The sequence below is a fragment of the Otolemur garnettii genome, unplaced genomic scaffold (genome assembly GCF_000181295.1).
Source record: "Otolemur garnettii isolate 467f Iridium unplaced genomic scaffold, OtoGar3 scaffold00142, whole genome shotgun sequence".
Classification (NCBI taxonomy): domain Eukaryota; kingdom Metazoa; phylum Chordata; class Mammalia; order Primates; family Galagidae; genus Otolemur; species Otolemur garnettii.
In genome coordinates this window covers 617561-629095 of record NW_003852537.1, presented here as the reverse complement: position 1 = coordinate 629095, position 11535 = coordinate 617561, and the positions used below count along the sequence as shown (strand labels likewise).

The 11535-nt window shown below is 43.1% G+C and overlaps 1 protein-coding gene across 1 annotated transcript in view; it reads left to right on the top strand.

Moving 5' to 3' along the window:
- Positions 1 to 6162, top strand: part of STAG3 (stromal antigen 3) — a 40461-nt gene extending 34299 nt beyond the window's left edge. The window contains exons 30-34 of the mRNA XM_012810774.1: positions 3403 to 3568; positions 3839 to 3943; positions 4460 to 4541; positions 5838 to 5909; positions 6141 to 6162. Coding sequence (XP_012666228.1) covers positions 3403 to 3568; positions 3839 to 3943; positions 4460 to 4541; positions 5838 to 5909; positions 6141 to 6149 — 434 coding nt within the window. The 3' untranslated portion in view covers positions 6150 to 6162. The remainder of the gene's footprint in view (positions 1 to 3402; positions 3569 to 3838; positions 3944 to 4459; positions 4542 to 5837; positions 5910 to 6140) is intronic.
- The last annotated feature ends 5373 nt before the right edge of the window (positions 6163 to 11535 follow it).

Sequence of the window (11535 nt, the reverse complement as noted above, 5' to 3'; positions counted from 1 at the left end):
TTGGCGGCCCGGGGCTGGATGTGAACCCACCAGCTCTGGTGTATGTAGCTGGCGCTTTAGCCACTAGAGCCACAGGCACTGAGCCAACTGCCTGAGGGTTTGTACAAATGAATGCTGTAAAATTCAGAGAAGGAATGTATCACTTTATTTAGTTGATCTATGAAGGCTTTACCAGGAAGATGTAATTTAGACTGGTGTTTAAAAAATGCTTTGGATTTAAATAAGCATCATAGGCTAGCAAAATACTACAAGCAAAACATAGAAAGGTATGTGATAAGATGTGTAAGCATAGACATATTTGTTTGCCTAAAACAGAGGGTTTTGTAAAAGTGGTATAAAACTAAAGAGATTGTTTAATCAGGCACCACTGGACTGCAAGCAGTTCAGGGTTCTATACCCAGGAAGAATGGGAAAACTTCTATAAGGTGTTTGTAGAAGCAAGACAAAATATTTGAAAGGTCTTAGTGGAAAGTCCCTAGTTAGATGTTAACTGGTGGTTTCTAGTTGTTAAACTCTCTACTTAGAAGTTTATTGGTAGTTTCTGATTAGTTAAGCTTAAGTCTTCTTTTCCCATGCTATGCACATTCATTGTGATCTGGTTTTTTTTTTTTTTGAGACAGAGTCTCACTTGGTCACCCTTGGTAGAGTGCCTTAGAGTCTTAGTTCACAGCAACCTCAGCTTCCCAAGTAGCTGGGACTATAGGTGCCCACCACAATGCCCAACTATTTTTTATTTTTTTAGAGATGGTCTCTTGCTCTGGCTCAGGCTGGTCTTGAACCTGTGAGCTTAGGCAGTGCACTTGCCTCGGCCTCCCAAGTGCTGGGATTACAGGCATGAGCCACCGTGCCTAGTTGTGATCTGGGTTTTGGTTTGTTTATATAAGAACCCAAAGTGCAGCTCAGGGGCCCATAGCTCAGTGAGTAGGGCACCAGCCACATACATCGAGGCTGGCAGGTTTGAGCTTACTAAACAACAATGACAATTGCAACCAAAAAATAGCTGGGCGTTGTGGTGGGCGCCTATAGTTCCAGCTACTTGGGAAGCTGAGGCAGGAGAATTGCTTAAGCCCAAAAGTTTGAGGTTGCTGTAGAGTGCCATAGCACTCTACCAAGGGTAACATAGTGAGACTGTGTCTCAGAAAAAAAAAAAAAATCCAAGGTGCGTGATCCATCTCAGCCTAATGGCCTCCCGATCTTTTTTTTTTAACATAGGTGAGTGTAGCATAGCAAAGGGAGCAGCCAGTCCAAAGGCGATGAGGGGGAATGTTTCTGCCATGTTTGAGGAACAGAAGAGAATAATTGTGGCCAGAATGAGAATATACAGTATGTGAGACCAAAGATGTTTCAGGAGCCCAGAGTATATAAGGCAGAGCAAAGGTTCTGAGTGCAGTGGAAATCCATTGGAGGATTTTGAGCTAAAGAGCAACAGGATCTAACTATGTTTTTCAAAAGCCCTTTTGGCTGCTGTATTGAGACTGACAGGAGAGGAGGAAGGGCAGAAGCAGGGAGACCAGTGAGGAGGGTGTTGTAGGTGTCTGGTCAGATGAGAGTGCTTAGACGAGGGCAATTGAGGAGTGAAGTGGCCATATTCTAGGTGCATTTTTGAGATGTATCTGATAGGTTTCCTGGAAAACCAGATGTGGGATACCAGACAGGAGTTTAGAATGGTTCCAACGATTTGTCTTGACAGTAAGAAGGATGGATGGATTTGATACCATGAGATGAGGAAGGTTGTGAGTAAAGCAGGCTGTAGGATAAGGTCAGGAGTTTGGTGCTAGTCATGGTATTACAGGTAGAGATGTTGAATAGACGATGGGGGCTATGTTTAGGAAGAGCTAAATGCTTGAAATAAGTTTGGGAGTTGGCAATGCTGGTATGAACCTGAATGGCTAAGGAATTTGGCAAAAAGAGGCCCAAGAGCCCAGTCCAGAACATTATACCATTAACATAAATTGGGGCAATTAGGAGGACCCACCTGGAGGCCCAAGTTTTCCTCCCTGGGGATACAGATTCACTAATGTGGCTCTTTCCTGTTTTCTGTAACCCTCCACTTATAACCCTCCACTTAAACCAGTAGTAGCTCACTTTGGAGTTACTGGTTTCTGTGTATAAACATGGCCTTATGTAGAGTAATGGGGGTATGAATATTTGTAGTTGACAAATATTAGTATCAATTTGACTGATATTTTAAAATAGCATTAACTGGGTTTTCACAGGTAGTAAGAATCTTTGGATTATTCTTCCTCTACCTTATCTGGTATCTACAGGAGAGAGATCTTCGACACTTCAAACCAGAATTACACTGACATTAAAATGATTTTTTTTCCCCTTAGCTTTGGAAAATCCTGTGTCCCATTTTACTGTTCCTTTCCAGCCCTCATGCATCCTCTTTAGTCTCTGATCCCAAAGGTCTGTTGCTGTTTTAAGCTTTTTCTGACCACAGAAATCTTGAATGGATATGATTTCATATGGTTTCATTGATTAACTCAGACTTCTCATTCTAAGAGAATTCCAATCCTCTGACGCATTTGTGTTCATGTGTTACTATTTGTGAAATGCATATTTATATGTCTTTCCATCTGGTTTTCTAAGTGGTATAGTAAATTTTTCTTGGAAAAGACCGATATAATTCTGTAAGCCTTATTCTTTTTTTATTTTTGAGACCTCATCTTGCTCTGTCACCCAGGCTAGAGTGTAGTGGCATCATCATAGCTCACTGCAACCTTGAAAGTCTAGGCTCAAGTGATCATACCACTGTGTAGCTGGGACTACTGGCACACACTACATTGGGCAAATTTTTATTTTTTTATTTTGAGACAGAGTCTACTTTGTCACCTTTGGTAGAGTGGTATGGCATCATAGCTCACATCAACTTCAAACTCTTAGGCTTAGAGGTCCTCTTGCCTCGGCCTCCCAAGTAATTGGGACTATAGGCGCCCCCAATGTCCAGCTATTTTTTTAGAGACAGGGTCGTGCTCTTCTTGCTCAGGCTTGTCTCGAACTCCTGAGTTCAAGCAATCCATCTACCTTGGTCTTCCAGAGTGGTAGGATTATAGGAGTGAGCCACTGTCCCCAGCCCGGGCTAATTTTTTATTTTTGTAGAGATGGGGGGTCTTGCTACATGTCGCCTAAGCTGGTCTTGAACTTCTGGCCTCATGCAATCCTCCTGCTTCTGGCTCCCAAAGTTCTGGGATTATAGACATGAGCCATCATATAAGGAAACCTTTGTTTTTAGTACATAGGGCTATGCTCATTTTTGAGGTGCAATAGATTGAGGCTTTATGTTTTTCATTCTCTTGCTTAACTTTCTCTTACCAAATCCTGGACAGGTCTTAGAAAGTAAAAAGACTTGTGGCAAGTACCCCTGGTCTATAGTTAATATATGCACCCATTGCTTTTAAGGCCCCTCCAAGCGTAACAGAGAGGACATCATCTCCTCATCCCAGGAGGAAAGCCTACAGCTGAGCAGCATCCCACCTACACCCGCCCTTACCTCCACAGCTGTGAAGAGTAGGCAGCCCTTGGGGGCTGTGGAAGAAGATGGCTCAGAATCAGACTTTGCCCAAGGGTGAGGGCCCAGGAGAGAACCTGGGTATATGATTTGCCAGTTTGGTATGTGGCTATCTCTGTCTTTTTGTTTTGGTTCTGTCATTCCCTCTGTGAGTACTTCCTCATTCTCAGGTTTTTCTCTAATCCTTTTCCTTTTTTTTTTTTTTTTTTTTAGCTTTAAAACGTCTCTCTTCCAACAGTCTGATCTTTCCTTTTAATAGTGGCCCCCTTACCTCTTCTTTTTACCCTTTATTTTCATCCCATCTCATTAATCCTGCTTCATTTCCAGCAGCCAGCCCCTTGTAGGCACCCAGAGGTCAAGGTTCATGGATCCACAGTATTTCCACACTCCACGCAATCCTTCAGGTCCTGGTCTGGGTACCCGGCTGACTCGGTGAGCTTTTCTTATTATCTTTCATCTTTACTTCAGATCTGTCACCCACTAGGGTGGGGGGAGTCTTATCCTTCTATGTCAATGCTTTTTTTTTTTTTTTGAAACAGAGTCTCAAGCTGTCCCCCTGGGTAGAGTGCTGTGGCATCACAGCTCACAGCAACCTCCAACTCCTGGGCTTAAGCGAATCTCCTGCCTCAGCCTCCCAAGTAGCTGGGACCACAGGTGTCCGCCACAACGCTTGGCTATTTTTTGGTTGCAGCCGTCATTGTTATTTGGCGGGTCTGGGCTGGATTTGAACCCGCCCCCTTAGGTGTATGTGGCTGGCGCCTTAGCCACTTGAGCCACAGGTGCCGAGCCTGTCAATGCTTTTTAATTTGTTTTAGCTACAAAACACTTCCTGTCAACAAATGTGGAGCCATGTTATTTATTGCCCATCCTGCCCCCTGGGTGCCTCTGAGAAATTCAAGGGTCTTTAAAGAACAGTTTGAAAACCCTTACTCTTTGCCCCTACATCAGACTCAGCCTCATGGAAGAGGACAAGGAAGAAGAGTTAGAAATTCAGGATGAGTCAAGTGAAGAATGGCAAGATAGAGACAAGGTGAGGAGATCCACACTCTCCCCTTCTCCCTCTAGAACAAAAGGCTGATATTATAAAGAGAAATTAGTTTAAAATTTTTTAAATAATAGAGGTTTATGTAAAATAAAAAGCAAAAGCACCTTATAAATTGAAAGGGATTATGTCTTAGTTGGGCTGCTGTAACATAATGCCATAGACTGGTGCCTTATAAACAACAGAAATTCATTTCTCACAGTTCTGGAAGTTGGAAATCTTTTTTTCTTTTTTCTCTCCTCTCCCCTGTGGTTTAATTCTCACCTTTGAGTTGGAAGTCTTAAGATCAGGGTAAGCATGGTTGGATTCTGGTGAGGACTATCTTCTAGGTTTCAGACTGCTGATTTCTATTTGTATCTGCACCAGCAAGAAAGAGAGCAAGCTAGCTCTCTTGATAAGGGCACTAATTACATTCATCAGGGTTCCACTCCCATGACCTGATCACTTCCCAGTGGTCCCATCTCCTATACCACCCCACTGAGGGTAGGATTCCAACAGAGGAATTGAGGGTTGGGGTACATAGACATTTAGTCCATGGCAGCTTGTGTATCTTCTGCTGTTTTCTTCCACTCTATTCTCTGCTCTTTGGGGAGGGAAAAAACAATTGAATACATTAGGGGAATGGAGGTCTTTGGAATTTAAAACCAAACAATGGGCTCAGCGCCTGTGGCTCAAGTGGCTAAGGCGCCAGCCATATGCACCTAAGGTGGCGGGTTCGAATCCAGCCCGGGCCCGCCAAATAACAATGACGGCTGCAACCAAAAAAAATAGCCGGGTGTTGTGGCGGGCACCTGTAGTCCCAGCTACTTGGGAGGCTGAGGCAGGAGACTCACTTAAGCCCAGGAGTTGGAGGTTGCTGTGAGCTGTGATGCTGCGGCACTCTACCCAGGGGGACAGCTTGAGGCTCTGTCTCAAAAAACAAACAAACAAAAAAAAAACAATGATGCCTTCAAACCAGAGACTGGAGAGCAAGGCCTCTATTACAATATTCTTTCCAAGTATCTTAGGAAAAGTCCCATTCTCTAGTTCCAAAACTGAACACATGAAAGGGGCTCAGTAGGCAATCCAAGAGAGGAAGCACTTGTCTTCTGACTTTGGCATCTGGGATTGGCCGGATCTTATGCCCTTTCTTTGCCAGTTTCCCTCCCAGGCTGTGCTGTAGGGGTCCAACAAGCACCCTTGAGTTTGTTCCCATAAGACTGGAAAAGGAACTGTGGTTGTTTTTATTTGCATGTGGTGGGAGCAGGGAAAGGCCTTTTTGACTTTTGACTCCATTCTCTCTAGCAGGCAAGTAGCCACTCTTCCCCCAGGGAGCATGGGCTAGACCTCTTAGGTTCTACAGAGCTGAACATCAACGTGAGTATCCCCAAACCAAGAGTTGTGTGTCCCTGGAAAATGCCAATAGGCAACCCATGTACCTGTCAAATTGATGGAAAGGCCACACAGCACGTGGGCAGCCCTCTCAGCTCTCGCTTGGGCTTTGGGAGTAACCTAGGGAGTAGGAAAAGAGTATCTTCTGGAGGGCGACATAGTTATCTGGCCTGTGCTCTCTCTCTCTCTCTATTCCTTTCATCTTTCTGGTTGCAGGATTTCTGACATGACACTGGACCCCTCCCAATCTCCACTCCCTACCTCAAGGACATGACCATCTAGAAAAGGCAAAGAGATAAGAAGCAAAAATCAAGTTTTCCTTCTAGGCCCTGGCCTCTGAGGGGAAGGAGAGGTGGGCATTACCTTTGTAACCTAACCTTTCTCTCTGGTAACAGTGGGATAGCAAAGCTCCCCCTAATGTGCCCCCCCCCATATGCCATGGCTGTTTCTCTGCCTATTTCCTGCTTGGTTTCTTTTTTGGCAGGGAGGGTACTTTCACCTCTACATTGGAGAGAGGCATTGCCTTCCTGTGTTTAATGGAAAGAGCCCATAGTTTTCCTGTATTTTTGAAACATCTTTCCCAGCCTCTTTTGTGTTCTAGTGATTAGCTCAATAAACATGTTTGAATCAGCAGGTTTCTGGGATGTGGCTTAAGATCATTAAACTGATGGAATCAGGTTCTTTGTCTTCATGGCCCTATGGCCCAGTGTGCAGGTGTTGCCACACTTGCAGGTGCTTTGTCTATAGGCTCTCCAGGATGTACTGCTTAGTAACTGAGAGGTGGGGTGGGGCAAAGGAGTCAAGGAGAGATTGGCTTGCCTTTGAATAATTTATCTCATGATGATAGTTTCTGCAGAAGTAAAGGAAGATAGTACGGATAGGGTGGAGGGTGGAATGCAGGACCTTGTGAAACTGCTCTTCTCACCCACTTGGGCCAGACCAGGTCATGTGTCCTGGCCACCTTCACCCAAGGGTTCTTTCCAGGGATAATTTCATCACCTCATCCCAAGAATATCTGTCATAATTCAGAATTTGATAGAATCATAATATCTGAGTGTGAGGAGGAAATTTAAAAGCTACTCTAAATGCCCAACCCCAAAATGCTGAACACTTTCGTCTTTATCTTTGCTTTCCTCAGCTCATTTTTCACCAAGTCCTGTCAAGGTATCCTTCAAAACATGTCTCTGATGTGTGTTACTCCCCTTGTTGCCACCCATCTCTCACTTACACGGCCACAAAATAGCCTCAGGAGCCTGCTTCTCTGAGTCTCAGACTTGTTTATTCTTGTTTTCTTGTTCTGCTGGTGGAACAGCCCAGTGCCTTGACAAGCAGCCAAACAGTGAAGACAGCTGTTGTCTCTTTATAGTTTCACTGTTTTCTATGGTTTAAGGAACTCTTAAGCCTCTCCTTTTAGATATGATTTCTAATTTCTTCCTGTTCTGCATCTGCTTTAGTTATAGGTTCTTACAGGGTGAACACAGGATCTCCCAGGCTGAACACAGTCTTCCAGCTAGTGGCCTCTGACTTCTGTGATCAAGCCACTCAGCCAAAACTGCCTCTACCTTCTTCCACCTTCCCTTTCTTCCTTCCCCTCTTCTCTTTTCTTTCACTGCCCTTCCTAGATAAAAGCTAGAAGAGATTGGTTGAGACACTCCTGGGGGATGGGGTAGGCAACTGACTCACTTAGAGATCTTTAGCCTATATTCAGATGGGACCAGCTCCAGGGAGAGGAGCCTGCTTTATGGGATCTGGGAGTAGAGTGGAAAAACTAAGGTGAAGATACAGAGATCACTAAGAATCTGGGAGAAGGAAGATTTCTGAGTTATTTAAATGCCAACCAAGCTTAGCAAGAGCAAAAAAAGAAACTTAGAGGCTTTGTATAAATGTGGACATCTATGTACAGCCGGAGCCTAGTGGATTGAGCTTTATTAGCCTGAGAATTGGTGAAAGTTTTGCACTATGCTCCCAAATTCTTTTATACTCTTTATTGAGATGTTAGGGCTGGGCATACGTGTAATCTCAGCACTTTGGGAGGCCAAGTCAGGGGGTATTGCTTGAGGCCGGGAGTTTGAGGTTATAATGAACTGCGACCTTGCTGCTGCACTCCAGCCTGGGCAACAGAGCAAGACACTTGTCTCTTAAAAGAAAAAAATTCTTATAAATTTAAAAAAGGTTGGATCTAGGTCCTCTCCCTTTTAATATGTGGTCAGTGAATGCTTAGCTAATAGAATATGGTGATAATGATACTGGGCCAGTTTATGGGCCCAGATTTTAAAGAAACTGGCAGTTCCTACTCCTGTTTGAGATATTTGCTCTCAGAATCCTATCACCATGCCCTGGGAAAGCCAGAGCAGCCATGTGAAAATATTATGTGTAGGTGTTGGAGGCAGGAGCCCTCATTGAGGTCCCAGCCAACATCTAGTATCAGCCATGAAACACAGTCCAGGTGAGAATCAGATGACAAGTTTTCCTAGCTGAGACACAGGCATCTGGGAGGGGAGACAAGCCATCTTCTCTGTACCCTTTCCCAATTCCTGACCCTCAGAATTCATGAGCGTAAGATGGCGGTTATGTATACCTTGTAGTCTGGAGTAGTTCGTTATGTAGCCATAGAAACTGGAACAGAACTTTAGCGTTTTAGAGTCATAAGACTCCAAAAGTTTTGGCATCTTTAGCAGCTAAAAAATATAAATTATATAAACCTTTACTATTCATTTTATACATTATAGTACACATTTAAAATTTAATAAATGAGTGAAATAAGTATCTTTAAATATCTTATTGGTTAACAGTAGAAAATAACTTTTTTGCTTTAAAAAAGGCTTTTAGTGAGAGCCAAGTGAGAAACATTTTTTTAAAATCATTATTTAACATTTTTTGAAGTTCTAGTTGAAGGTTTAGTTAGTTTTTTTGAGACAGAGTCTCCCTTTGTCACACTAAATAGAATGCTGTGGCATCACAACTTACAGTAACCTCCACCTCTTGGACTTAGGCGATTCTCTTGCCTCAGCCTCCCGAGTAGCTGGGACTACAGGCACCCGCCACAGTGCCCAGCTTCTTTTTGTTTGGCTGGGGCTGGGTTCAAACCCGTTACCTTCGTTTGGTATATGGGACCCAACACTCTACTCACTGAGCCACAGGTGCCGCCCATTAATCTTAATATTTACTTTTAATGACCTTTGTAACTGAAGAGTACCTCTGAAAAACATATAAATCCAAATGGAATAGTCACCTCTTTATTACTATTTAAATAGATGAGTTCAAAACCCACTGAAATTCTTCATTTGGAAGACTTGTAAATAGGGCAGAAAAATGATTTCCAAATGGAAATAACAGAATTCTTACAGGGATACACATTGTTTGGAACCACAAAACCATACATCTTAAACCACACAGACTATAGATCATGGTAATAAGCTGCCTCTCTTCCCTCAGGCTACTCGTCTACTAGAGGTGGACTATGACATTTGGATCCTAGTAAGGCCACAAATGTCACTTACCAGTAATAAAACTTCATTTTAATCTACACTTGATCCTAACCAAAAGGCCAAGGAATTATATTGTATTTTTATCTTAAAAAGTTTTGAGAGTTCCTCATTTCTCTTGCACATCAGTGGCTATTTCTTGTGTATGTTTTGTGCACACACTACATCTTGACGAACTCAGCTCTGAATGATTCCTGCTAGTGAGCACCCTCCTGGCTGGGGCAGCACTGGACTGTGGGCTTCTCAGCAGCATCTCCTACTGGTCAGGCACAGACCAAGCTAGACTCGGCTGAGGCCAGCTCAGGTAGGAGATGCTGAGGCCTCAGCACAGCAACATGGAGCAATGCTTTTCAGAGCCTGCACTGCTGTGTGTTGCCTGTTAACCTAATATTGAATGATTGCTTTTGAATTTTCAATAAGGTTCTGTTTTAATTCGTGTTGTGGCCATGAAGTGAGAGGTGAGTTGTTGGTGATACCTCCTGAATTAAAAAGTGAAGAGACTTTTTTCAGATTGCTGAGGAAGTCTTAAGGTAAGTCATCCTGTCCTTTGAACTCTAGGCAACAATGATCCAGGGATTACAGGACGAAAGAGGAATTTGTGCTCAGATGATATGAGGGGATGTAGTGGCAGGAGAAGGTCAGGTTTCTTCTCACATACAACATTGTGAAGTCTTCCTTAATCTCTTAAGATCCTTCCCTGAGGATAAGATAGGATGTTGTGATCCTAGTAAGGATTCACAAACTGCATCATTCTTCTGTAGAGTCACTGAAAATTCAGTGCAGTTTAACTGAAAAACCCATGTGTGTGTGTGTGTAATGAGGTGAACATGGAGACAGACTTGTGGTTGGGAGGGAGCAGAGAAATAAAAGTGGAAAATGCACCAATAAACCCAGAGAAATTAGAGAAGACCTCTAGTGTGCAAAGGATCCCAGGATCCTGGAGAAACTTGAAGGAAAATATATTTAATTTTATTTAGTAAATTAGAACCAGTGAAAGGGTTAAGTGGTGTAGGTAGAAGCCAAAAAATAAAAAGCATTTTATATCACTGATGCAGCTTGTTTTTCTGCAGTCATGGTAGAGCCTGGCAAGGCAGCCTAACCTAGTGAGAGACTAGGTTCAAGCCCCAGCTTCTCCACTGTGAGGGCAGAGGATAGCTGTTTGGTGACAAAACCTTGTAGTTCAATTTTAATTTTTTAGCTATGGGAGAAGGTGTTCCAGCATAATGGTTCATACTATAGGTTCTGGAACTAAAATTTTTGTCAGTTCAAATTTTGGCTTGGCTGTGTGCTAGCCTTTCTATCCTGCACATGAGGAACAAAAGTGGCCTTTTTCACAATATTAAAAACATGTAGAAATAAACATAGCAGTTATGACTTTGATTATAACTCAGACAAGCAGAAGCATAACTTTATTTTTCCTCTATAGTCTCAAGCTCTTCTGCCTAGCTGATAGGAATTTTTAACTGATTCTTCCTATCCTCTTTTCCCTGAGGTCATATCAAGTGATAAAGTATTTGGCTGATGGAAGAGGCCTCTGGTCCTTTGTCAAAAATATTATCCTGGATTTTTATAGCAATTTTCTTTTCTCTGTGGTGAAACTAAGCACTGCAGGAACTTGTGTTTTGGCTCCAGGAATTGAAGCTATCAGAAGTAGAAGCCTGGGTTTCTGTCTGCAATAGGCTGAGGCAGGGCTGCTCAAGAAAGAAGGGAGAAAATTGATCAGTTCCCAGAACTGAAGCTGGGATGAGGATGTCAGCTCTTCCCGTGGGAGTAGTGCCTGGGCTGAGACAACTACAGCTGAAGTGAGGAAATTGATGTCTAACTTATCTTCCCAGGGAGTTTTAAAGATTACAGAGTTATCTGTTGTCATATCTTCCATACCACAAAGAAAACTAATCCTGAAATTCTAGAGAGAATAATCTCAAGGAATGTTTCATGTAAAAGGATGGTCACCAGCCTCCACTGGAAGGCATGAGCCAGGCCTGAGCAGAGTGCCACTTCTACACTGACTTAATCCTCTCAGTAATGATGTATTATCATCCCTGGTGGGGTACTGCTATTTTGTCTAAAGTTTGTAGAATTATGACATTGTGGCACTGAAAGTGTGCTGGAACTTGAAAATACAG